The 27,698-nt window shown below is 33.7% G+C and overlaps 4 protein-coding genes across 4 annotated transcripts; 2 read left to right on the plus strand and 2 right to left on the minus strand.

Annotated features, from left to right (window-relative positions):
• Nucleotides 1-768: 768 nt before the first annotated feature.
• LOC111009193 (DEA(D/H)-box RNA helicase family protein) lies at nt 769-9,048 on the minus strand. Its single transcript, XM_022282175.2, has 8 exons — nt 8,510-9,048; nt 7,568-8,055; nt 6,349-6,543; nt 5,704-5,891; nt 4,460-4,673; nt 3,818-3,949; nt 1,939-2,114; nt 769-1,559 (listed from the first exon to the last, which is right to left on the minus strand). Exons 1-8 carry the CDS (start codon nt 8,793-8,795, stop codon nt 1,322-1,324), a joined length of 1,917 nt encoding a protein of 638 aa, XP_022137867.1. The 5' UTR covers nt 8,796-9,048; the 3' UTR covers nt 769-1,321.
• Nucleotides 9,049-10,298: 1,250 nt separating this feature from the next.
• LOC111009192 (large ribosomal subunit protein uL18c) lies at nt 10,299-13,712 on the plus strand. The gene is made up of 3 exons (XM_022282174.2): nt 10,299-10,590; nt 12,562-12,723; nt 13,304-13,712. Exons 1-3 carry the CDS (start codon nt 10,390-10,392, stop codon nt 13,451-13,453), a joined length of 513 nt encoding a protein of 170 aa, XP_022137866.1. The 5' UTR covers nt 10,299-10,389; the 3' UTR covers nt 13,454-13,712.
• An 877-nt stretch (nt 13,713-14,589) lies between these two features.
• Nucleotides 14,590-19,855, plus strand: LOC111009191 (uncharacterized). Its single transcript, XM_088124118.1, has 8 exons — nt 14,590-14,919; nt 15,213-15,321; nt 16,384-16,499; nt 17,020-17,139; nt 17,344-17,433; nt 17,586-17,734; nt 18,236-18,503; nt 19,304-19,855. The coding sequence occupies exons 1-8, from the start codon at nt 14,671-14,673 to the stop codon at nt 19,454-19,456; spliced, it is 1,254 nt and encodes a 417-aa protein (XP_087980244.1). The 5' UTR covers nt 14,590-14,670; the 3' UTR covers nt 19,457-19,855.
• A 1,111-nt stretch (nt 19,856-20,966) lies between these two features.
• On the minus strand, nt 20,967-23,217 carry LOC111009486 (uncharacterized). The gene is made up of 4 exons (XM_022282578.2): nt 22,981-23,217; nt 22,807-22,873; nt 21,242-21,322; nt 20,967-21,151 (listed from the first exon to the last, which is right to left on the minus strand). Exons 1-4 carry the CDS (start codon nt 23,140-23,142, stop codon nt 21,078-21,080), a joined length of 384 nt encoding a protein of 127 aa, XP_022138270.1. The 5' UTR covers nt 23,143-23,217; the 3' UTR covers nt 20,967-21,077.
• Nucleotides 23,218-27,698: the final 4,481 nt, after the last annotated feature.

Genomic DNA, 27,698 nt, shown 5'->3' on the forward strand with positions numbered 1-27,698 from the left:
GAACCATCTTGTGCACACCTGCACTAATCTAACCAGACTCTACTACATTTGGTTGATAAAGAAAATTTTGTTGACAAGAAAACTCGTAGGATATTAAATCCAAGGTAAGTAACCACCATAGTTTGAACCCATTCCATCTAAGCCATTTGCCAAAATAGAAATACTTTGCTACCAATAAGTTTATGATATGATACTTAATGAGTTGGAGGAATTAAGCCACATTAGTGAGGACAGTTCCTAATTCCTCTCACAAATTTATACATCATGCCATGTAAGCTCATCATATGCCAATTTTAATATTTATCAACAAGCCGATTATAATTAAAGATCTTAAAACACGATATGCTAAATTGAAACCTTTTAAATAATAGGGACTAAATTGAAAAAACACCCATATAAGAAAAAAAACGACCTAACACGACACATCCTAACATGTTAAACACGAAAGATATAGCCAATGACATAGCATTACACCAAGCCAATCCAGCAAAGAAAGCCATTATTGAGACCAAGTACCCTACTAACATCCTACAACTAGCAGAGATCATCGCAATTCTCACTCATAAACAAAGAGAAGGGTTCAGAATATACTTACTAATACTTTGAAACTCCAAATACAAGAATTGTAACTAACTTGAGCATTTGTTTATGCAATGCTACATCATGCACCAAGTTAGTCCAATCAATTCCTCCACCAAAATAATTCTGATTATATTTAATGTCTCATTTCAAGTGTGTGTGTGTTTGTGATATAAATTACACAGTTAATTTTAGAATCTTGTATTGATTATATTGTATAGTCCTGACATCGAATCCTGGGCTTTAGCAGACTTCGAACAAAATTTAAAATCTACAAAAGGCTAACCATTTACAAATGGCAAACTCTACCTAGGGTCCGGGTCTTGGGGCGAGCACAGGTGCCCCTAGGTATAGGGGAGCAAAGTTCCAGCAACCGATTCTCAAAAAAAAAAAAAAAAAAAAAAAAAAGCAGAGCAAAAACTCTACCTGTAAAAGCCTACCGTAGCCACCAGGAGAACAAAGATTTTATGGAGGAACCTATTGAACCGTTTTACCAATTATTGAAGAAATGAATTACTCAGAACATATCATATCAATTACAACAATCCGTTGGCTGACGTATAATAGAAATTTTCAGACCCTCAATGCATTCAGAGAGAGATTAGTATGAGAGAGAGAATAAAACCTCATTAGCTGATAGCAGGGGAGGCAACTGCATTCCATTAAGCTCAGTTTCCAGCTTGTTAATTCAGCAACGTCTTCCAGTAACTGCATCTGCTTTAATCTTTTAGCAAGCAATTTTTTAGTATGTCAGCTCATAAGCAGATGGCACATCATGCAATGGGTGACCTTTCCTGTTTCTTTCAATAATCCTCCGCGCAAGGGTCACCTGCTTTCCAACCACGAAGATGAATGCTTTTCCTTTGCCAGTAGCACCTCTGGCAGTTCTTCCAACACGGCGCACATACTCACTAGGATCACGTGGGAAGTCAAAAAGTATGACGTGATCCACGTTTGGAAAATCGATTCCACGTGATGCCCTGTCAATAATTTCAAAATATTCCTTTTTTTAACCAATTTCCTGTTCTTTAGATGTCAAAATTCAAATCATTATGATCAATGTACATTATTTTATGTAAATTTAAGTCTTCTGATCAGAAAGTTCATATTTATTTTGCGGTTAACCATGTGATTCTGATTGGAATGATGGGGATCATCTGTTTTTGTACTGTCCCTATTCTCATTTCTCATGGAACAAACAGTTTACAGTCTTCGGGATTCCATGAGTTGAACCGTGTGTTCTACCAAACAACTTCTAATGAAGATTGTTTGCAATTTAAGAGCAATTTAGAGGAAGAAAGCTCGTATTGATTGAGTGCATTTTTATCACTATTTTGTAGGGTGAATGGTAAGAGGTACCTATCAGTGCAAACCAAGAACTGGGATACTTGGTTAGATTGCGAATTGGTGAATGCCTCCATATTTGCAAGCCGTGACTCTCTTGCTAAGGCAGCATGAAATGGAAAAACTTGCAGATGGCTACCCTTTTTATCAAAACGCTGCAATGCATTTTCAACTCTTCTACAGGTTTCAATCTGCAAAACTCAACGAAGAAGCTAACATAAGAGTAAAAACTTTGGTAGATTTTGAATTTTTCTCTTCATAATTTTTTCTTTAGTAAAAAACAAAACCATATTGATTAAGAATGGACACAAGAGAACAAGAATATAAAGCATTCTCAAAAAGGAAAGATAGTTACATGAAAACTTCATCTGCAAAACAAACTTACAAAAAGAAATAAGACCACCATTAACCATACCACTTTATAAGGATTGAAAATGGATCTAAATCGGTAACTCAAAGGACTTTAAAGAAATATTTACATTAAAACACTCGAAGGGGACAAAGCCTTCTGATTACATGCAAAATAATGACAGCTCGATTTTGAACTACATTCAATACAGTAAACTCAAACTTTTCTCCTCTAGTAAAATTTTTCCAAGGAGAGATCCCAATTAGTGTTCAATATTGAGCCCAGGTGATAAAATAGCACTAATATTATCATTATTTCAAAAGAAACCTATAAAGACCCATTGAGAAAGAGACATAACAAAAACTACCAATCCAAAAATTATTCCCACGGAAAAGATCTAGGTTGTGGACTTGTCAGTTTGCGCAGGATTTATGGTGTCGTTTCTTTATGTGTTTTGGGTTGTCTTTGGTCCGTGCTAGGGATTGTAGGGCTATGATGGAGGAGGTGCTTCTATACCCCCTTTTTATGACTAGGGTCGTTTTTTGTGGCAGGCTTGTTTTTTGATAACCTTATGGGGTATTTGGTTGGAAAGAAATCATACACTATTTAGGGGAGTGGAGAAGCAAGTGGATTATGTTTGGGATATTATTAGATTTAACACTTCGGTTTGGGCCACCGTTTCTAAGCCCTTTTGTAATTTATCTATTTGGCCTTATTCTTTTGAATTGGATTCCTTTTCTTTAGGGAGCTCCCTTCTTTTGGGCTGGTTTTTTGCGGGCCCCTTTGTAGGTTCTTTTGTTCTTCTTGTATCTTTTTTCATTATTCTCAATGAAAGTGTTGTTTCGTATAAAAAAAAAAATTATTCCCACAAAATTCTTAAAACATTACCAAAATAATTTTTTTTTCAGATAAGAAACAATTTCATTGATAAGTGAAATTACAAAATGGGAAAGAAAATCCCACGAAAGACCAATGGAGTTATAGAAAACTTCTCCAATTGGTTAAAAGAGAGCTCATGCTATATGAGTGAAAATAAGGGGAAGATTTACACCAAGACATAGCAGTAAATAGAATGTTATCAGAAAGAGTGTTGAAAGGACTTAAAACACCTTGAGAAATATATTTTTGCAAGAATCCATAGCACCACTGACCCCGAACTATTAATCTCAACCATTATTTTGAATTCAAGTTTTCTTTTAACAAACTTGGAAACTCAAAGAGGATATGGTTCATTTATAGTTTCCTCAATATTTGCCTAAATTGATTTATTTGAAAAAAAAATCCAATTTCCATCCACCCCCACCCACAAAACATGCCTGTCCGCTTTTCAAGTTTAATTAGCTATGTTGCAAGGAACTTAAAAATCAAAAGGTAATCAAGGGGCAAGCCTTTCAAACCCAAACAAATTAAAGTTTGCCTCTTCTAGAAAAACTATGCACCCTCATATAGTCCTCCCTAAGGAATCCCTTAAATGGTGGAAAATACAAATGGACACAATCCAGAAACTAGAGAATATCCCTGACCCTAAACCAATATTGAATGTACCTTGTTACAGAAAACGATAGTTCTCAAGACAGGAGTTTGTTCTGCAATCTGCAGGAGGGCATCTTTCTTATTCAAGAAAGCAGCATCCGGAGTTTTGTTCTGCTCATCTACACCACTACAATCTACAAGAACCTGGATGTGCAATTTGATAGTCATGGTTCAGTACTGTTAGTGGCCCAAGTAATAAGAAGAATCGTCACATTTGATTAACAGTAAAAGGCTAAATATCACCTTATATTTCTTGGACTAGAAACATCAATATGCCAAATTAGAGTGGTCCATAAATAGATTAGAGTTTTCTATTTGTATTCCTAATAGTAAGCACATCATGTCCTGAGACATTGGTGAGCAACCTTAAGTTGAAAAGATCTAACATTTATACCTACAAACTGCATGATTTGAAGAAGACAAAAGAAACTAAAACTTATGCACTAACGTACCATATCCCCCCCTCCTCCCCCAGATACACACAGAACCACTTTTTTTCACACAACTAAAGCATTCGGAGGTACAATGAACACAGTAATGGACCAATTTTGAATATGCACTAACATATGCCGTATCAATAAAACAGCATTTTAGTCCATCAATCACTAATCGCCTCAGGAAAAGTATATAAGAGATGATTAATTGAAGACCAACCTCTTCGAGGCAAGGACTTATCCGGTGAACTCCAGGTCCCATGATCACTTCACAATCCGGAAAATTTTCTACTAATGTATTATATATTTCAACTGGTAAAGTTGCAGTCACAAATAGATATTGTGTGTTAACAGGTGCAGATTTCATTAAAGTCTGCAGAGCAACTTCAAAATCCTCATCATTAAAAAGGATATCTACCTCGTCCATTACAGCACTGTAGCACAAGGTTGTTCGAGTATCAGTCAGGCAAAACATCATGTAACTATTATAGCAGAAAGAAAAAAAAAAACTGCACTGTGGGAGACATGTAGGAGTTTAAAAAGAGAAATGGTAATTTCATTAAGTCCAGAGAAATAATCACAATGACACCAACATGCTGCTGGGTTATTAATATGGATAAAGGTCAGCCACTGGAGAAGGGGAATAACTGATTCATTATCTGAATAGCATGCTGAAATCAACATTGAAGTATTTTATGATATTAAACTCAAAGTCCTTCCTGAGACATCAGACATCTATCCTATGATTTTTCATCCCTCCTTTCTGAACCTTCTTTTTACTCTAATAGGTACGGTTTCTCTGTTCCATATCCAAATAAAAAACAAAAGGTCTTCAGATAAGCATAAAAATATACTATGACCCAGATAGAGGGGCTCTGCACAAATTATTCACTACTTCACAATAATATTTCGATTTTCAGCATACATGCACAGGATACAGACATTTAACTAATAATCAGGATATAAATATCAAAGGTTAGAACAGTTTTCTGCTGCTGTCAATTAATATCATGCTTTTATATAAATATTATGCACATTTTCAGTTGGATAATTGATCAAAATTAAAGGAACTTATAATGCAACTTTGAACTTAACTGGAACTTAGAATAAATATGTCAATGTGAGGCTTTGACAGTGAAGAGTATCTCATCCTAAGGTAGTCAATGCCTGGATGATGAACCTCAGCATTGTCCTTTGTCATTTTTAATTCATGCATGGGAGTTTACCGTCCTTGGACAAATCCACAATATGGTTGCAAAAGACATTGATAAATTGTGTATATGTACCTATAGCAAAAATACTTCGGCTTTGATATGATGCATACATCTAAAATCTTGGAATGAAAGAAGAACACTAGAACAAGTTTAAGAAAACATTCTTACTATGTCAAAATAAATTAGGACCCCACCATTAAAAATGTAAGATGGCTCAACAGAAAGTAACTCTTCAGAAAAACAGGATTACCATCTCAGATTTGATAACTTCAAGAAACCTTCATTTATTAGAAGCATCAAACGACCAGGAGTTGCTATTAGAACATCAACACCTTCCTGTAGATTTTCAAGTTGAGTTTTCTGCCGGAAACCGCCTGTCACAACCATAGACCTAAATGGCACCCCAAATTTTGAAATGGATCGGCAATTACTTAAAACCTGTGAAATTCACATTGTTGTCAAATTGTACCCACCCAATGAAGAAAAATACTAGCATAAATTCTTTTAATTCTAAATGCAGAATTGGCTATTCATGCCTGCAGAGTCTATATTTCCGTGATTTAGTTCTTATCAACCCTTTTAAGTTACTAGATATGCTAATATTTTACCATTTCCCTTAACACAGGGCTTATATTTGAGGCTAATTTCAGCTTTATAGGATTTAACCATACCCAATGTAAGTTAAGTTGATGGCAAACACTCATTAATCTGATCATGTTTATGACAAAATTTATTTTTGGAGCTAATTTCCATCTTTTATCCACACATAAATAAATTTTCTGAAATAAACAAGAAGAGGTAAAACTATAAGCTAAAAACTGGTATCAGAAATGTGCAATTGGAATAAAACTATGAAGTACACTAGAATACTGCTACAAGAATAATGATAATCCACCTGAGAAGCCAACTCTGCTGTCGGCACAATGATAACAATTTGGGGATTTTGTGAAGAAGATTTTCTAAGTCCTTCGAGTTCTTCCTGCCTCAGACGCTGGATTAATGGAGCAAGATATGCTAATGTCTTGCCAGATCCACTTTGATCAGATATGATACAACTCTTTCCTTCAATAACTGGTGCAAATGCCTTAGCCTGCCATTATTCATTATTTAATAAAAGTACAAATAAGCACTGTGATAATTGCTTCTCCTATAACTCTTTGTAACAAATTTGTTAGTAAGAAATAGAATGACATTTCATCTTATGTAATGCTATTTACTTGAAATTGTTTCGAATCAAAATCAAATTCTTATTATATTGTTTACTGACATCATGGATAGGAATTATACGTATTATAATTACTGGAATACCTCTTTTTTACTCCAAACCTATTAAAAGTACATTAACTGAAAGGATGCAAGTATTTTTTTTTAATTAGAAGAATAATTATTGATAATGAATTCTAATCTATTTTATTTTTAGCAATGAATTTTAGCTTATGGATTTATTTCTAAATTTATGTGATCTGATGTTTATGTAGCTGATGAGATTAGCAAAGCCTTTTGATAAGCAAACTCACATGTCAAATGTAATCTTAACTTCATAAGTCTAGATTACATAAGTCTTATATTATCCATGAATTAAACACCCTCTAGATGTGTTGACATTACTTTTAGGTCTTCCAAAATAGAAATATAAAGATGAAGAGGAACTTGGATGTTAACTCATCCACTTAATCCATAATCCGAAAACTCTAAATTATCATGGTCCTATGCTAGTTCAGAACCGAACTCTAAAATAAGACCCTTTTCCTTCCTCCTAAATTCCAAATAACATTGCTTATCGATGAACCATTGAAGTATGTTTCCTCTCATGAACTCGTATACCTAAGAGAAGAGAATTATTCCAATCTTATTTAGGAGACTTAAACATATCCTCCCAAGAGTTAGTATAAGTATTGAACCCACCTAAAATCAGGCATCACAAATTAATATGGCTTGACTGCCAAAAAATGAGATGACCACGAGATCTGATACATCTTTTGGTGGAAATTAGAAAACGTGAGATATTAAAAAGTAACAGTTATCATAACAAAGCTACGTTAAATTCTCTGATGAGAGAATGTCTTTTCTTACATGGTAATCAGGACCATAACTCTGTAATATACATCATGTACCTGAATCTGTGAAGGACGTAGGAAACTCTGCCTCCTCAATGATTCAATCATATATTCAGTGCATCCCAGGTCTTTAAATGACTTTCGGCTATAAAAGCCCCTCTCTGAGAACTTGGTTGGTTCATAATCAGAACCGTAGGGCCCTCTAGAGCCCCATCCTCTGAAGTAAGCAGCAGAACCTTGCTCAGATCTCGATAAATTAGGGCCAGAGCTGTGATGTCTATCTCTATCATGTTCAGAGGATCTTGGAAATTTGTCTACATGTCTTGAGGCATTAACCCTCTTCTTTTCTCCCATAGATTTAACTTTAGACTGTGAACGATCAGATATATGAGGCAACCCACGTTCAAAAATTGGTGCACGGGCATCATCACTTGATTTTTCATTTGTACTTGAAGATTTTGTTGCGATAGCCTTAACTTTTTGAGTTTTCAATCTTCCAAAACTTCCAATAGATATCCTCCTACGTGTTCCTGAAGTCTTAATACCTGTTCATCAGCAAAATCTTGGTTTGAGCACTCATTTGGATAAAACAAGGTTCTCTAGTTCAATATGAAATAATTGGTGATAGTCTCGCGTGAACATATTTCTCGGAACACAAACAATAGTTTATCAGTATAAAGATGAAAGCAAATCGCCGATTTAACTTCAAAGTTTCCATCAGATTACTCACAGATTAGCAGAAAACTAAGCGTATGAAACAATTGGGTAAAGAATAAAGAGGAAACCTAGCGCTCTTTAACAAGACAGTGATAAATTACTTGATAAAGAAATGCCAATAAACAAAGACAAAATAAGCAGCACACTCTATATTTATCCAACGAACAGATAAGTAACTATCATATTAACCTAAAATATCACCATAAAAGAATATGGAGGGAGAAAATAATAGCGACAATTCTACACATTAAGAAAATTAGACGTGAGAATTGAGAGAAGCACCTCCGTCATCGACTGTCGATTCTCCATCATAATGCGATTCGTCGGAGGAAGGAACGGTAATGTCCTCATCGTCAATGAGCTGATAAACTCCAGCAGAATCCACTGATTTGCGAGCATAACCGGCGATTACACAACCACCAACAATCACCAGCTTGCTTGCCGGGACTGGCCGTAGCGTCTGACTCAGAAATGGCGAGCGGAGGCAGCCATGGCTCCCGAAGAGGCATGGTTCGAGACATCTAGAGGTCAGCAAGTTGGCCGGAGCGTGGATGGGAGAGCTGGCCATTGCCGGCGGCGCCGGAGAGCTGTTGGATTGAAGAATATACACTATATATTGTCTTCTTCTAACGGCTTTGGGATCGAAAACTGGGAAACGACGAAGGAATTCTCTAATGGAGAGCCTGCAAAATGCTCGAATTCAAAGGCGCAAAACTCTATCATCAACAGTTTCTTTCGCCGCCGGTTGGAAGAGGATAACGCGGAACCGGAGTGTAGCAATGTTTTGGGATAATGCAAAATTAGTGAAATCGAAATTCAGGCAACAAATTGCATAATAATAATTTTAAAAAGGTTAAAAAACACTCGCTGTCTATTTTTGCTGAAGCAAGAATGAAGTATAGAATTTAATCCCTCGATCGTACATCAATCAATCAAACTGGTAACAATTTAGTTCTTAAATTTTAATATGGAATAATTTAATTATTGTAATTTAAAGTTGGTTACGATTTCATCCAAATTTTTCTGTTAAATTTCGTATATATATAGATTGATAAACTAAAGATGACCAATTATGATTATAAATTAGAATTAGAATGATTAAATTGTTATATGATAAAATTTAGCATTTAATTTTAATAAATTTTGTTACGATCGGAACAAATTGTTACAAATTTTAAACTACAGGGATTAAATCATTACAAGCTAAAGTTTATGGACTAAATTGTTAAATTTAATTATAGTATATGAACTAAATTGTTACAAACTAAAATTTAAGATTAAATTGTTATTTTAGTAAAAATATAACGACGAAATGGATATTTTTAATCTTTTAAAAAACTATCTATATCTATGACATATATTAAATCCATTAATTTTTTACTCTACCCTTTTCATTTAAATATTTATTTTATATAATTTTATCATTTAAATATATATATATACTCTCTCGTGAAATTTTATTTCATCAAATTTTGTGTAAAATATCAAATGTGTTATCATCATCATAGTGTTTAACTATAAAATATTAAAAGATAGTAAATCTCAAAACTTTTGTAACCTCTTTAAAGGGACTCTTTTCACTAATTTCTAACCACGTTTTGCAAAAGCAAGCATAGACATCAAAGGTATTATATACCAAAAATCAAAAAATTTCAACCACATTTTGAGGTTTGTTTATTTATTGTTCCTCTTTTTTTTTCTCTCTCTTACGTACTTTTTCTTTAGTTACAATTTTCATAGCAATGTCGTTGACGAGAGATAAATAAATAGAAAGGCAGGAAGGGAGAGGAGCTACCTAGAGATATTTCAATTGAAGTTTAGTACTTCACGATAAACTTAGGTATAATTTAACTAGTTTGTCGCATATTTTGTAATTTATGTTACTGCTTTAATTAATAAATAAATAAAAATAGATAATTATAAAGAAAAAAAACTATTTACCTGAACGTAGCATAATTATCCTATATCTCAAATTTCAATCCTCACCTCAATTGTGCTAAAAGGAAAAAAAAGAAAAAAAAAAACCAAAAATTAAAACTTGTTTGAAATATAACGTCATATAGAAAAAGGCTCTGCACAAAAAAGGGATAAGGTTCAAATAGAAGAAGAAACGAACCAGGCGAGCAACAGAAGAAGAAGAGGAAGAGAGAGCCAGAGAGAGAATGTCTGCGGCCATTTCTCCATGTTCGTTCCTCGGCAGTTCCTTTCTAAGCGTCTCTTATCCACAGAAGCTTCGCAATCGTCCTCAGTTCAATTTTCCGGTACCTACTTCAAGTTCCGGCCGCCACTCTCTTCTTGTCGAAGCCAAGGCTACCACCAGACGAGAGGATCGGGCGGCTCGCCATTCTCGCATCAGGAAGAAGGTAAATCACTCACTGCATTTCCGGTTTCCGGCCTTCTCCTACTGCGCCTACTTTTTTTTTCCCGATAATTGGACGCATTTCTTGTCTGACATTGTTCTATGAGAGCTTCTTGTTGTTGTGCGGCTAAATATTTATCATCGTAGGTTATTTTTTCTAATTTTACCTGAAAATTTTTTAGAGATTCGCCTGAGGTGGAGGTGTGTTTTCTGAGTTTGATTTGTTGTTAACTTTGAATACGAAATCTTATTCGTATCCGCTTAGGTTGAAATTTCCATGACCTGTCGGGAATTACTCGGAGCTTCTCACTTCTTGACATGAAAATTTCACGATTTAGACTTGGAATTGGTCGATATTTGTTTGCGACACAATTGTTAGTTTACTTCCGTTTGCATATTGTTTCACTCCAGATAACTATTTATTGTGAACTTTCGAACGAATTATTTGGGCCTCAGATGACTTGAAAGTAGGTTTATTTATTGAAGAAACCAGAATTCCTTGGAATATGTAGCTCGTACAAAGAATACACTGGCAACTGGAGGTTGGAGCTAAAACACAAAACAAAATAAGAAAGATATCCCGCATATTACTTATTTTTCTGTTAAGAAACTAGGCTCGTATGTGGACCACAACTGATTACAATAGCAATGAATGGATGGTAATTGATCCCCAAATCTGCAGGCCAAAGATGTGAAAAGAACATTCGCCTGTTGTCAGTATTGAGAAAAGTACAATTACTGTATTTTACAATCGGAAGCCATAGAGGACACTATTCTACAAATGAATTCCTCCTTTCCTTAATCCATTTGATGCTCTTCTATTTCTTTGAATCAGATGTTCCAGAAATGGGACGGGGTAGCATTGTACCATAGCACTTCAGTGACAATAAAAGAGTGACAGGGTAAGGCTTAATGGAGAAAATACTAAATGCTGGATGAATGCATCCAGAACAGCACAAGTGTTGAAATGTTTCCCTTGTACTACTACCAAGGTGCCCAATCATGGGTTACGAAAGGAACTATATTCTGTGTACCATTTTTATCGTGACCCACCCATGCACGCAACATGTGCCAGGTGCATGCATCAATTGGATGAGTATAAAATGAAAATGTTCCTTATCCATAGAAATACGCATAAAAAACTATCCAAGATAACTAAAGGAGATTCAAAGGGAAGATAAAGTGCAGTTAGTCGGCATCTACAAGGAGATTAGCTTGCATGCAAGCACTGGGACTTCCAAGACTCGTGGAGATTGGATGAGATTTAGGAGGTCTAAATTTAAATATTCAAGCTAGTGGATAGAGTTTATTCACACTTATTTTCTAAGTAGCATGAATTTGGTTAAGAACTTTGAGAGTTCTACATAAAGAATGTCTTGGTATTAAATGGGGGTTAGAGAATAAGGGAGCAGATTTGGTGAGGCAATTATTGTCGTTGGGGGAGCTTGTGAGATTGACACTTATCTTTAATTATTATTATTGATATATAAGGGTTGTGGGTTTGGATTTTGATTACAGCTTTATTGCACATTTACTTTACCTTTGGTTGTGGAATCTCTGCCCAAAATACTACTCATCCTTGACCTGCATATGACACTTGGGAAGGTGACATTTTCAATCCATGCCACAAGATCTGTCTCCAACTCGTAAATTTTGAACTAGACTGGTTAAATAAAGATCTAGTTTTCTTAATGGGCACTATACACTACTGCTCCAGATCTGGAGATCTACGGATAATTCTCCTTCTATTTCAATTTTTTGAACGTATTTGTACACAGGAATCAATTGAATCTTTTTAATCTTCATTTTTTATACACCAGGCCTCAGGGTATGGTCAATGAAAAATCTGGAAGACTGCTTTAGAACAGCATTGAGTTCACAATTGTTATCTTTATACTAGCCAATTGATTCTTGCTGGTACAGATATAGATAATAAAGCACAGTTCACCTGTACAATCATCTTCTTGTGCCTTAGGTTGAAGGAACACCAGAGAGGCCAAGGTTGTCTGTATACCGCTCCAACAAGCATCTCTACGTCCAGGTTATTGATGACTCCAAGATGCATACGCTTGCTGCAGCTTCAACAATGCAGAAGTCAATCTCTGAGGGATTAGACTACAGTTCTGGCCCTACCATTGTGAGTTCACTTTTCTTAAGAATTATTTTATTGATCTACTATATCCTTCCCTTTCTAAACTTAGTTGCATTGGTTTGATGACTTTGTATATCTTACCTCTTCAAATAAGAAACAGGGCATCCATTCAAATCACCCACTAAATTGGTTAGATATTGTGAGAGGTTTTGTTTATGAACTTAAATACAGAAATTAAATAACATAAGAAAGGAAAAACAAAAGTATAGTAAGAGCCAAGTGAAATAGCCGTAAAATGTCTCTGCATGAGAAATGAGTTCAGCTATCATACTCGCTTGAACATATATGATCTATAGGTTCCACCTCTGTGTCCTTGAGTTCTAAAAAGCTTAGTTATGGTACATAGATTTAGTCCCTAAAGAGTTCCAATTACGTTTATACACTTTAAACTGTGATTCTAAGCATTCACTCAAATAATTATGTGACACAATCATTGACCAATTTGGTATGTCACATGATAATGTAGCTAATGATATTAACGACAAAAGACTATATAGAATTGAGATTAAATTCATAACTTAACCTAAGCAGAAACCTTATTATATGTGTGGATGATATGGTACAGGAAGTAGCAAAGAAGGTGGGAGAAGTGATTGCAAAATCTTGTTTGGAGAAAGGAATAACAAAAGTTGCTTTTGACCGTGGTGGGTATCCATATCATGGGCGTGTGGAAGCACTTGCTGATGCAGCTCGTGAACATGGCCTTCAGTTCTAGCCAAAAAAAAAGTAACCCCCTTTTGTTTTTTCTATTCTCTGTTGTATGCTCTGCTACAACATTGCATATCAGATGGGCATAATCATATTATTTTCTGTTGATTAGATGGGAGCTGTGGTTGTTTAACTTCAAGTTTAAGAGGGAAATTATTTATGGGAAATCAGTGGTCATATGGGACATTAAAGATAGCAAATGTATGTCCAACCAAGAGGAGTTTATAGTAATTGTCATATATCTCCAACCTCAGTTGGATCCTCTACTCCTACATGTTTGTACCAAAAAAAAACGGTCATTTTTAATCTTGTACGTGAAAAAATTCTTCAAAACATGTCTGCCTTTTCTAAATGCAAAAGTTGGATATCATGTTCCACATTTGTTGAACCTAAAAAGAACCTAAAAAGAAAAGTTAGGGAATTTGTTAAAATGTAAAATTAAAGAAATAGAGGACCGAACTACTCGATAATCAAGTAGTCAAACATGATAGATTTTTTTCCCACCAGCATTTGTTTAACTACAAAACGAAAGAAAAAATGAATTGCAACTTAGAAGTTTTCCCATTATAATTGTTCTGTATCTATCAATCAAATCCTCAATAAAATTAACTAAATTATAAACCACAGCCTCTTCTTTCAACCTGAAAGTTCAAATCTACCTAAAAGACAATTTTTTTTTTTTAAATAGAAAGAATATATCTCATTCTGCTTGTCTATCTTAAAAAATATTTTTGGTCCTCGAAACTAACAACTTAGTCTTTCTACTTAAGTCTATGTGGTTTGTCAACAACGGGTTAAAGCACCTATATGCGATAAAACTATCGTGAGTTCGATTCTCCACTCCCACTTATAATTAATAATAAATAAATAAAAATCCATGTAATTTAAAGTTTATAGTAATTTAGTTTCTATCGTGAAAATATTTGTTTAAGTTTTTTATATATGTAGATAAATTACAAAAATTAAATTGTTATATGATATAGATAGACTAAATCTTTTACAAGTTACCTTGTCAACCAAATATAGTAATGTCAGACTTGAAAACACGGGTATAAAAAAAACGACTAAATCGATACAAATTGAAGTTTAGAGACTAAACCTTGGTGGGGAAGAGATTGAGCTGTTGTCAGCTCAGCACATAAGTATTGTTAAAAGGAAAAAATTCCTCTACGAACTCCACTCCAGTCCACTAACGAAATAGAGCGAACTGCAAGGTTTTCTTCAATGGCTGGTTCTACCGGTGGTAATTCCTCCTCCAATTCCTCCCCTGCTCCTCCTCCCCCCAAGATTCTTCTGGCAAAGCCCGGCCTAGTCACCGGCGGAGGAGCAATTACCGGCAAGATTGGACGTGGGGCCGGCACCGGCGCCGGGGCCGACGATGAACCCTCATCAATTCGCTCCCGTCTCCCCTCTCTCGGATCCCTAAATCTTCTCTCCGATTCCTGGGACTTCCACATTGACCGTTTCCTCCCTGTAAGCACACCACACACTCCTTTACTTTTCATTTCGCCTCTTGTTGCTATGCAAATTGGAAACTGTTGTAATCAAATTAAGAAGTGTGTTGCTGGAATTGGGCATGGGGGAGGGGAGCCTCCAGGTTCTGTTGATTGGTTTTCACTCCCTTTGAATTATAAACAAACCCATCTTAAGTTTTCGAGTTCATCTGCTGTAGAAATGGGCGTTTTTTTTTTTGGTGTAGAATCAATTTGTTCTTATCTGTTTAGGTGGGCAATGCAACTAATCTTTCCTTTACTCTTCCTCTCCAGTTTTTGACTGAGAATACGGAGTTCAAAGTGGTGGGAATAATTGGTCCACCGGGAGTTGGTAAGTCGACGATCATGAATGAGATTTATGGCTACGATGGAAGTTCTCCGGGTGAGATATCTGTGATGACTCCTTTCCAATTTGATTGTTCTGCTTTATTCACGTCTAGATTTAAGTGACCATCTTGTTGCGTTTAATCTTTTACCTCTTCTATGGGTTAAATTCGTTTGGCTGTGTTTTGCTCTTGATTTCCCCCACTTACTCTGCCCATCCCCTGTTCCTCCCTAGCTCTAGGAAGTTAATATACCCCACGAATGTTGGGTTTTCCTCTTACTGGTGGCTCGTGGAAGGATTTGTCCGGGCCTGTTCTTTTCTGTAGGCCCCTTCTTTTGTACTTTCACTATTGACTTTGTTCAGAGTTCTTCGTCTATGGTTTTGGGCCCTTAGTGTTTGTGTTTCTTTGCAAGCTAGTTATGGAGGGTTTGGATCATATTGTTTGAAGATGCCGTTTTGCATCTAAGATATTGGGTATATTTTTGGAACATTTTGGAGTGAATCTAGCTCCTAGCAGGGATTACTGTTCTGTATGGAGGAGGCCCTTCTTCACTAGCTGTCCTGGGGGCAGAGGAAATTTTTTGTGACAAGCATGTTTCTTTTACTATTATTTGCAATATATAGTTAGAGAAGAATAGAAGAAGTTGTAGGGTTCGAAGATTTGTTGTATGGAGTTTGGTACCTCTTTGTGGGCTTTTACTTCAACCTTTTTTTTTTTTTTTTGTAACTACTTTTAGTATTAATTCTTAAGGAATGAAGCCCTTGCTTGTAATTTTTTGGTTCTAGGCCTTCTTTTGTACAAACTTCTCCTATTTTTACCCTCATGCAACTTAATGAAAGTTGGTCTTCATTCAAAAAAGTATCCCACAAATCAAATGTTCATCCTATTATTTTCATTATTTATTTTGCAAGTTCTTTATTGTTTGTCCTCTTCAATATTTATCTCACATTTTCCCCACATAGAAAATGTTTGTGAGCCATTTTCATCAAGAAAATCGTGAAGGCCGCAAGGGCCAAGTATTGGTATAACATTCTGTTTCTTGTTATGGATAAAAGGTTCTTCATTCCCCATCAATCCTTTCCATTAATATTGGTGCCATCCTTCTGTACATGTTGCAGGTATGCTACCGCTGTTTCCGATGCTATCCGAAGATGTTAGAGCAATGGCTAGGCATTGTACGTTGGGTATTGAGCCCAGAATTTCTTCTGAGAGGATCATACTTCTGGATACTCAGGTGTTCTCCTAGTGAATGTTTTTGTTGAATGTTAGTTGAAGACTGGGAACACTCAGTTCACTTCACTTTGCCATTTATTTTTTAGGATAACTGAATCAGGTATTTGTGTGGATAAATACATGATTTCCCATTTTTTAGGATAACTGAATCAGGTATATTCTCACAATTATATCTTACCAGTTTGCTAGCTGTAGTACTGTTCAATTCTTAGTTTCAAGAACCTCTTTGATTGATTACTTGCTTGAAAATTTCCTTTATCTCACTGGTCTGGATGAAATAAAAAAGTTCATAAAATTAAACTGAAACAGCCAAAGTGAAAGAACAATATTCTTTTATGGGCTGTATCGTTTACTTCTGTTTCTCGAGTGACTGACTAATGGCGATGATGCATAAATCTTCCAAACTTTTGCATATGTTTTTAATTCTTTTATGAATCATCCTCTTGTGCGCCATGTGAGAGTTGGAGCTTTATGTTTTTGTTTGTTACTTACAATTTTGCTTGATAATTTGGTTGTTGCAGCCTTTGTTCAGTCCTTCTGTTTTAGCTGAAATTATGAGACCTGATGGTTCATCCACTGTTTCAGTTATTAGTGGCGAATCTCTATCTGCTGAATTGGCTCATGATCTAATGAGTATCCAGGTAACTTCAAAAGGAGGCTTCTTCTTTTTTTTGTTGGAGGGGTTTTAGGGGGTGGATAGGAATTTTGAAGAGGTTTACAGTTTCACTACATGTATTATATGAAAAACGCTATTACCTCGTCGGATCCTTTTATTTCTGTGGCTTATTGCATCAAAAATATCATCTTATAAACTTCTTTGCATTATTCTGCAAGGATTCTTTTAGCTGGGCATTCTTCTAGCGTCCATTTGTCACATTGTCCTTGTGATATCAGAGGGATTTCATGATCTAAATATGTGGAATTTGATGTTAACGGTAAGTAGTAACCTTTATCTCGATCTGTTTTTTGCAATATTATGTGATGAAACTTCCTTCAGTGTCATTTATGTACCATATTCACTCAATTCTTGGTTACCAATTGCTACTTTTCGATATTTGATGCTATCGGGAACTATTATTTTTTGCAGGTTGATTTGCTTAAACATGGCTTGCCCGATCCGTCTTCTCCTATTTTTTCTCATCCACCAAATTCTAATGCTGGATCCGAGAAGGAATACAAAGATAAAACTTCTACAACTGAAGAATATATGGCAACTCCAATCTTTGTCCATGCGAAGTGAGTGAAAACCTTATCATCTTTTTTGAAATTTTTTTCCTTTATCGGAAACAATATATTCAAATGATATAGAACAAGATAGATGTACAATGTGCAGTATATAGGATAATGCTGTCTCTAGGCTAAGAAACTATTGACAATCACATGGATCAGGAGTTCAATGAACCAAACAATATCAGGAGGTTTATGGTTTAGAGTAATAGAAGAATTAGTTAATAATTTGAAATAAGATTTGCAAGACAATGCACCATTAGAATTCAGAACTCAAATTTTCCAGTTCCCATTTGAACAATTCTTAGCCATTAAACATTGACATTTACATGGAATACAGAAAGTTTGAAATTTTACATAGGTAGCATAATCCAATTGAATGCACTCAGAAAAATCACATTTACGTTATATTTGAAAAGAAATGAAAAGTTGTGACGCTTTTTGAAAATATGCAGTCTAATTTCTCTTTAACTGATTGGTGGTCTGGTTTTTTGCTAAAATCATGTGCAGAGTACAAGATCGAGATCTAGTTCCACACAATATCTTGCAACTAAAGAGAGCGTTTGCACGGTATTTCAGGAGTTGTTCATTTATGGGAGACAAATTTGAAAAGAGCCATAGCGAGCAACCAGTTTCCAGTGTGGTTCCTGATGCTAGAAATTTAGATGTAGATGGTGAAGACCGAAGGCTGGTGGTGATCCCAATTTGGAACAAGGATGACTCTACCAGAGGACAATATGAAAGTTTTAACTTAGCTCTGTGGAAGTTGAGGGATCAGGTTTGTGATTCTCTTGCAACCCTATCTCTGATTTACTCTTTGTACAGGAAAACTGTCTTGGTCCGGAGTTTTATGCTTATTCTATTTTAGTCTCTAAACGTTGAAACATATTATCTGAGTCAATCAACGTTGCATCAGAAACCAGTTCAGTCATTGTTGTTAATTATAAATTATTCGTTAAATTATAAGTTTAATTCTTGAACTTTTAGAGTTCTGTCTATATAGGTTTTTAAATTTTCAAATTTGTGTCTAATACCTCCTTGAACTTTCAAGTTTGTGTCGGGTCTTATTAGATACAATAATTGAATTTTGTGTTTAATAGGACAGAGACCCGTGAGACACAAAATTGATAATTGATATAAAAGTGAAAATTCATGAATCTATTAGACAATAAATTCAAAGTTCATGGATTTATTAGACACTTCTTAAAATTTAAGGGTCTATTAAGCTCTATCCTGAAAGTTTAGAGATGAAACTTGTAATTTAACTTAAATTATTAAACAGAAACGAGACACTGAAATATCTTCTATTTATTTGTTGTATCAATAAATATCTGTATAGATTAGTATCTGAAGCCACATGTTGGATTTCCAAACAGATTTAAGTTCTCATTAAAGGACTAATAGAAGATTTCGTGAAGATAAATAGTTTTTTGAGACTACACATAACATATAATCAAGGGACTAAAACAAAACAATTGAAAGTTCAAGAACCAAAACAGAAATGGATTAAAATAGGATTTTAACTCCTTTGTTTATATCCTTGCCATGCTTGAAAAGCAATTAACTTGGCATCTTCAGGTTCTATCGATGAACGGTGCATCATTTTCGAGGACAGTCTCGGAACGTGATTGGTTAAAAAACTCAGCGAAGATATGGGAATTAGTGAAGAGTTCTCCCATCGTAATGGAGTATGCCAAAACGCTTCAATCTTCAGGTATGTTCAGGAGATAACTGGATGGCCTCCCATTCCCATTTTCATATTTCCATAATCCTTACGGTTCGGTTCGGTTCAGTTTGTAAAGGATGGTAGAAGCATGGTTTGATTTCATACCCCCTTAATCCTTAGTATTAGGCTTCGTTTATCACTATTTATCCTTTCTACTCATCTGATTTCTTTTGTTCTACTTCAGCGATCATGGTATAGATTTTTTTGTCTTTTTTTTTTTTCATTTTTTCTTGTAAGATTCGGGGTTTGTACTGGCAGAAAGTTGGTTTCGGGGTAGTTTCAACAGTCATTTACGAATGGATGGAAATATTCCCAACCATACAATTCGTACTAAGATGTATGATCAGTAGTGATTAAATGAATTTTAACATCAAGTATCCATATAAAGTAATGGTTTTTTAGGAGATCAAGAATCTATATGAATTGAGCTTAAACTACATATTTTATGAGTGTGTTTTTTCAATTTCCATGAATTTTCAAAAAGTATGGATACTTTAAATATTTATGTAGTATACCCATTAGCTTATCATTGAGAAATAGGATTCATCCATTAACCTAATTATTGCATTGAATAGATGTCTATAATTTGTCCAAGAAAAAAAATAGAGAGAAAAAGAATAGATGTCTAAGAAAGGTAATTTTCATAAAATTAAATTGAGGGTTAAATTCTATTTTAGTTTATGGGTGTAGTTCATATTAATTAGCATATTAAGATACATGAACATATCTATATTACTAAAAATATGAAGCTGAAATCTGTTTATCAATAAATTTTATTTCATTTTGAAGTGTCATATCTACGTGTATTAATAAAACAATGATTTAACGATGCATTAGTTTTCTAATAACAAAATGTAATTGATTTTTTTAATCAAGGGATCTAAATTTGGTTTTTTTATACTAAAATTTTGCTGTCAAAATCAACCACCTAATATAAGGGAAGGAAATTCTTGAACAGTGCTCATATTTTTACCATTCTAATAAAAAATTGTTATGCCATCCTTTCCATTTTTACCGTGTAATTTTTTTTGCACCCCAGATTTTTTTCTTTTTAACTACCTCTTTTTTTTAAATGACTCAAAACCTCGCAACCAACTTAAATTGACACTTATCTCTTATTAAGCAATCTGAGTTCATCCCCACTTGTTGTATCAAATCAAAGAATTTCATTAAAATTTGAAAATGATGGAAATAAAAATGAAATGCAGTTTGCCCTTCACAAAAGAGTAGGTAGAAGCAATTCCTATAAGCCAAAAAGGGAGATCTGATAAATTATTGGAGGCTGAAAAAATAGAACTAATAATTTTATACTATTAGTTGTATAAGAAAAATTACAAACACATATTGAATCTATATATCAAATAATTATTATGGAGCGTAGATTTTAAACCTGGATTTTAAAGGTTGTTAAGAGGCGATGCTATGGTAGCCTTGGTATTTAGTTATGTGTTTCTTGTTGGATCAAATCTACATCTTTATTTTTTACAGTTCAATTCTTAACTTTTGATTAGAACCTTCTCCTTCAAAGCTACAAATATTTGCAGCAATACGAGCCATTATAATATAACAGTAGAAGTAGGGGCATCCAGTTACAAAATATAACCAAAAAAAGAACTTTTTCATCACCTATTCTACTACCATAGCATCGCCTGATGCTGCAGAAACTGAACTGGAAGAAGATTTTCCTATACTCTTCTTACCTGCACGTTTCAAAACATACGACAGATTTATTGGAAAGTTGTGCAAAAGATGAATTGGGAGAAGAAATATGGTAAAGAGTATAAACTTGCCTTCTTTGCTCCTTAATTGCCTGAGCCTAACGCTCTTCTTCATATGGAACTTGGTCGACGTACGGTTGGTGTTTTTAAGTCCTGCACATTTTAAGAAATAATAGTAATCTTTCAGTCAGAGTGGAAGAAATCAAGCACAAAATGTGAAGTGAAGGCTAGTTTCAAGCAAGTTGTCACCAATTGATGATTCATACATAGCAACCAAAAGTTTCAGTTTCCATAGGTCATATTTTCTTGAAAGTGAGAAAATGGATAAATAAAATGGTAGATGGAGAACTTTGGTTAGCACCATTCGCTGTCGAATGGGATCCAACCAAAATTGTGAATATTGTAAATCACACAAATGATTCTCAATTACTTCGACAAGAAATACAAGCATTTTGTAACAAGTGGGAAATATGCCAAAAGTGATCCAAAATGTGGGTGGAGCAAGAAGTTGTTGGTTCCAAAGATACTTTATACAAACACACGTGAGAGAACTCGAGGACTACTAGCTGCACAAAACATTTAACCATAGAATCATCTTTCCAAGTATTAGTTCTAAAGTTCAGTACGAGAAATGGCAGAACATCCCGTTAATCAAGCATGGTAAAAAATCAAAAGCACAGTGAAAATTGGCAAAGAAGATTCCCAATCTGTCATGGCTCTCCTATTCAATGCACAGGACCTTCTCCATTTTGTCATGACAGGTCATCCATGCACCAAGGGAAAAAATGTTCTATGGCTTCAATATATTCGAGCTTTCTTTCGGAATCTTTGGCTAGAAACAAATAACAGAACATTTAACAGCATAGAGAAGACTTTTGATACCTTTCTTGACAACTTGTTGTTTGCGACTCCATCATGTGTAAATATATGTCCCCTTCAGCAACAATAGTTTAAACGATCCATGTGCCACTTGGAAGAGTTCTATCCAATCTTCCATGACTTGGGGCATTGGCTTTCATCCTATTTTTGTATACCTTATCTATGAAATTCTCGGTTTCTTATCATAATAATAAGAAAGAAATCACAGTGCCTATACTTGTATACTTTTCTTGTAAAATATATTTGATTTGTTCTCCTTAACTCTCTCACAAACATGATTCAAAGCCAATCTTTTGCCCTTAGACACAAAACATTCAGAAAAATATATCTTTCCAACTTCAACAACTGTTCCATTAATTGACAAGTTCCTTGCACTTGAGGAGGAGGGGGAAAAAGCCAAGGCAGCGACAATAATTTACTGGGATTCTAAGATGGTTCAAGTTCCTTTATCAAGTGATTCTCACTTCTAAACTCACAAAAATCAAGTAGCACTTTTTACAATATGTCTAGAGCTTCTATGATTAGAAGAAACTAAACTAGCAAGTTGAGTATTCTTGCCTATAGCCAAAATGCACTCTATACATTAGGTCATTCGCGAATTACTTGACCCGGCCTACGCTTAAACCAACAAACAAAATACTCAGGAAAGAAAATATATTCAATGTTCTCCAACAGCTCCTTCGAATATGAAATTAGCATCCCAGTTTTTGTTGTCACATTAAGCAAAACGATTAACAATAAATATCTAAACGAGTTACCTTCAGCAACAGCCATTTCAACATCTTCCATGTTCGTCAGACCCATCTGCGAAGCTTCCTTTTCTTCCTGAAATTAGCAAGAAACGAAGAAAAAAATACAATTAATTCGCATCTCGAGTACTTTCCAGTTTCCATTGAACTATATAGCGCAAGAGCACAGAAAGGAGACCATACTCTGCGTTTTTTCTTCATCAACTTGCGCTTGCGCTTGCTGGATACATAAGTAGGTTGTTTCTTGATCTTGAGCTTCTTGGTCAAGGGATCGCCATGGACGTCCCTCTTCACCTGAGCTTTGTGAGCTCGTCTCTGCCTCTGAACTACATTGAACTTCGCCATTGTCTTCAAATTTCGGCTTCGTTTCGCCAACGAAACCCTAAATTGAGGTATTTATCCCGCTATGAAACTCGAAGAAATATAACTCGATTATTAAAATTAATTAGGGTTTTCGAGCAAAAATTGAAACCATTAATTGGAGCTTTCTTCTACATTATTAAGGTTAATTTACAAGCATAATTTTAATTTGGTCTGATGGAGTGTTTAAGGTTTAAATACTATTTTGATATTTTTGGTACGTTCATGTAATTTTAAAAGGTTTATTTTGGTCATTACTGTACTTTCAACTTTTATTCATCTTAATTTATATACTTTCAAAACGTCTATTTTTGTTTGATGTGTTTTTATAAAATGACAATTTTTTCAAAATTTTAACACAAATTTTATACACAATAGAAACTCTCTAATACAAATATATGGTTATGTTTTAATAAATTTAGTAATTGAAGTATCATGCTAAAATTCTGATCAAAATAAATTATATAAAAATAAAAATGAATGGATAAAAATTGCCACGTTTTGAAGTACGAGGATCAAAATGAAAATTTCAAAAGTATATAAACTAAAAATAAACAAAAGATGAAAGTATAAGGACCAAGATTAACGCTTTAAAAGTACATCCGCCAAAATCAACCAAAGTCATTTTGGATAATTTGTGAGAATCATAGGGAACTATGAAACTTTTACAGGGACCAACTAAGGTAGACAACACTAGGTCGATCGCCGACCAATGGTAGAAGAATGATTCTACCATTTGTGATCTTTCAGGATTGATGGACGGTTCTCGGACCGAGGTATGACCCAGATATCGAGGGATCCATCTTCCATAGAAGGAGAATGAAAACTCTTCACTAAGTTATGCTAACTTCTAGCACACAAAATACTCTTGCTCCCCTACTCGCTTTACTGTGATCCAAGCACTAACTTAGGTATTTGGCGGGTGTTAGGTTGAGCACTACACCGTTGTTGAGTCTGGTTTTGCAAGTACCTCCTTGTTAAGGATCCCACAATGAAAAGAGAGGGGACCTAACAATGATTTACAATATAAGTGAGTTACTTCTCTCATGACCAATTGGTTTTGAAATAGATTCCATGAATATTGATATGGTATCAGAGCGCAAAATGTTCAAACGAGCAATCGTCCAAAAATGGGATTCGACCAAGATCGTTGAGCTAAAAGAGCCACGATCTTGAGTGGCATGTTAAAGATCCCACATATCCCACATTGAAAAGAGAGGGATTGGTTTTGAGATGGACCCTCATGAATCTTGATACTCCTTAGACGGGATCGATCGAGTACGGAGAAATAAGAATTGAAAACGTTTGGCCCTAAACTTTTACCTTTTTGTCAATTAGGTTCTTGAATTCTAAAAATAATCTAATAGATTCGGGATTTATATTAAACACAAAATTTGAAAATTTAAACATCTATTAGATATTTTTTTTAAGTTTAGCAACCTATTGGATAAACTCTAGAAGTTTATGGATCAAACTCATAATTTATTACATTTTTTCGTAAAAGTTTGAAAGGGAAGGAGTGAAACTTAGAAAAATAATTATATTTTATACATGTACATTGGAGGTATATTTAAATTATTGAAAAAAATTACATACATATAAATGACGACAAAAATTACATACATTGGAGATATATTTAAATTTCGTCACAAGTAATGACGACAAAATTTGAATATCGTTGCAATAGGTTACTTTTGTCGACATATTTAGATTTTGTCGTATTTTTTGTCCGCAAAAATTAGAATTTTGACTCGTTTACTTGTCCGCCCACAAATCTCCTCATTTATCTAGCTATTTCATGACACGATGAATTAAGAAATTTAAGAGATTATATACTTTATAATTTTTTTTGTTTTAAAGAATATAATATGAATCAAATAAATGATTTTTTTAGTACATGTGGGAGTGGTGGATCGAACTCACTCTTAATTGGCGAGATATATATCGATTACTGTTGAATTATACTCACTTTGACAGATCGAATAAAGGATTAAACTACTCCGGAGATAAAAACTTCAAATGGTTTTTTGCCATCAACACTAAATTTAAATGTTGTTTTTAAAGGAAAATTGAAATATATTATTGGCTTTTTATTAAGAAAATAGTCAGAAGTCATAGTACCAATACGTAATCTTTTTTTTTCTCTCTTTTTCAAATTGTTTTAATTGAATAAAAAAAGTTTTTTTTTCTTTTTCCAGTAAAATCGAGTAAAGAAAGTTCTCTCTCCGTAGTCCGTACTCACAATTTTGTAAGGTTTATTTCATTCTCATGTCACCTCATCACCAACCAATTGTTTAATTTTTCATTTTTTAATAGTAAAAGAAAAACAATTGTTTAATTCTTTTTTCTTTTTCTATATCATCAATCTTTCTTAAATTTAAATATTATTTACACTCAACTTTGATTCATTTTGGTCTACGTGCTTTCAAATATCCGTTTTGATCTTTGTTCTTTCAAATTTTTGTTCATTTTAGTCCCTGCAAAATGTCTATGTTAGTTCTTATACTTTTTAAAATATCATTTTGGTTCTTTCATTTTCATTGTTATCTCATATTTTTAATCACAATTTAGTACGATATACTTCATTCATTAAATTTCTTGAAACGTAGCCATATATTTGTATTAGGATTTCCTTTATATAAAGATTTGTGTTGAAGTTTTGCAAATAAAAGACCAAATTGATCCCTTCATAAAATACAGGAATTAAAACAGACATTTTGAAAATATAAAGACTAAAATAAATACTTTGAAAGTAAGGACACGGAAATAGTATTTAAGCACTAATCCTACTACTATATGCAAGAAATACAAATATGCCATCAAAACGTATATGACTCTTGCACTCTTGATTTGACTTGATCATTCTTCTCACACACTAATTTTCGGATTTCTAACTTGTCAGAGTTTCGTAATTGATATCCATTTTATTAGGATATAAAATTTTCGTCGACATTTTTCTAGTATTGCATAAAAAAATAACAAACTATAAATTTAAGAATAGTGAAATGTTTGTTTGTTGTTGCAACTATTTCTTATGATTGTTATATTTTTTCAAAAATATCCATCAACATTGACGTTTTATCGATATTTTTATCGACGTTTTTATGAAATTAATCTCGACATTTTTATTGACATCGACATTTAAATCATGCCCGTGTGACTCCAAAGTTCCTACTTCTTCTAATTAACTTATTTATTTACCTTTCGTATGATTGCATCATAATTGGTAGTTGGGGACTGCCAACATTTACATTTGTCATTTCTAATATATTTTAGCACCGCACTTAAAAAAAAATCATTTTGATTCTCATTGCGAATTAAATTGTTAAACAAATGAAAGCGAACATAAACGGGTTGAGATGAATATTAACGGGGTAGATATAAGAGAAAAAATCAAAATAACTATTTTCTAAAAGTTAAAAAACTAAATTTAAAAAAAAAAGTTAAAAAGCTAAAATATAGATATTTTAAAAGTTTAGGTCCCGTTTGATAATGTTTTTATTTATTGTCTATTGTTTCTCATTATATTTCTAAGGTCTTATTTTTTCTTTTTAATAAATAAAAATATAAATGCATTCGATAATTATTACTTGTTTCTTGTTATTTCCTTTTTTTTGTTTTATAAAAATATATGTTTGTAGACTTCTTATTATTTTTTGTTCTCTAAAATTTTAAATTAAGAAAAATTATTTTTATATGAAAATTATTTTTTAAATCAAATATTCAAAACAAATATAATGTCATATTTATTGTTTAATATTTATCATTAATTTTATAAGTCAAGAATGATAACATAATATTTTTTATTTATGTTTTGGAAAGAATTATAAACAAGAATAAAAAACGATAAACAAAAAACTTAATTTTGTTGTATCCAAAATTTCTACGCAATTTTAGAAACGTTTCTTAAAAAAAAAAAATTGAAAAGTCACCCAATAATTTATGGTTCAAAAAACTGAAGACGAAAAAAAAACCATGAAAATACTACCAAATCTTAGCAACTAAAATGATTTCTCATTTTAATTTAAATAATTAACATAGATAAGAACATGCATTTCAGAACTAATAGAATATTATTTAAAAGACAACATGAAAATAACTCAATTTATTAATATATATAGAATATTCGAACTCCTACTTACTTCCATCTCCACGGTCGTTGTATTGTCTAAAGCACGAAAAGAAAAGGAAAAAAGAAAAAAAAAACCAAAATGAGATAATTCCTTTTTAATTTGTTTTGTATATTTATACAGATGGGTGGTTTTAGAGAGTGAAAAGGAAAAAAGAAAGAAAAAAACCAAAATAAGATAATTTTTAATTTGTTTTGTATATTTATAAAGATGGGTGGTTTTAGAGAGTGAAGCGTGTGCAACAAAATTACGTTTCTGCCATTAGACTATTCAAGTACGGAGTACGGTCTCTCTCTTCCTTTAAACATCAAACACATTAATTATTGAATTAAAATACTTTGAAAAAAATAAGGTTACGTGTTATGACCTCCAACTTTTTTTTCTTAATATAAGTCCAAAATTATAATTCTA

The sequence above is a fragment of the Momordica charantia genome (assembly GCF_013281855.1).
Source record: "Momordica charantia cultivar OHB3-1 chromosome 5 unlocalized genomic scaffold, Mcharantia_2.0 BLBB01000005.1, whole genome shotgun sequence".
NCBI classification, from domain to species: domain Eukaryota; kingdom Viridiplantae; phylum Streptophyta; class Magnoliopsida; order Cucurbitales; family Cucurbitaceae; genus Momordica; species Momordica charantia.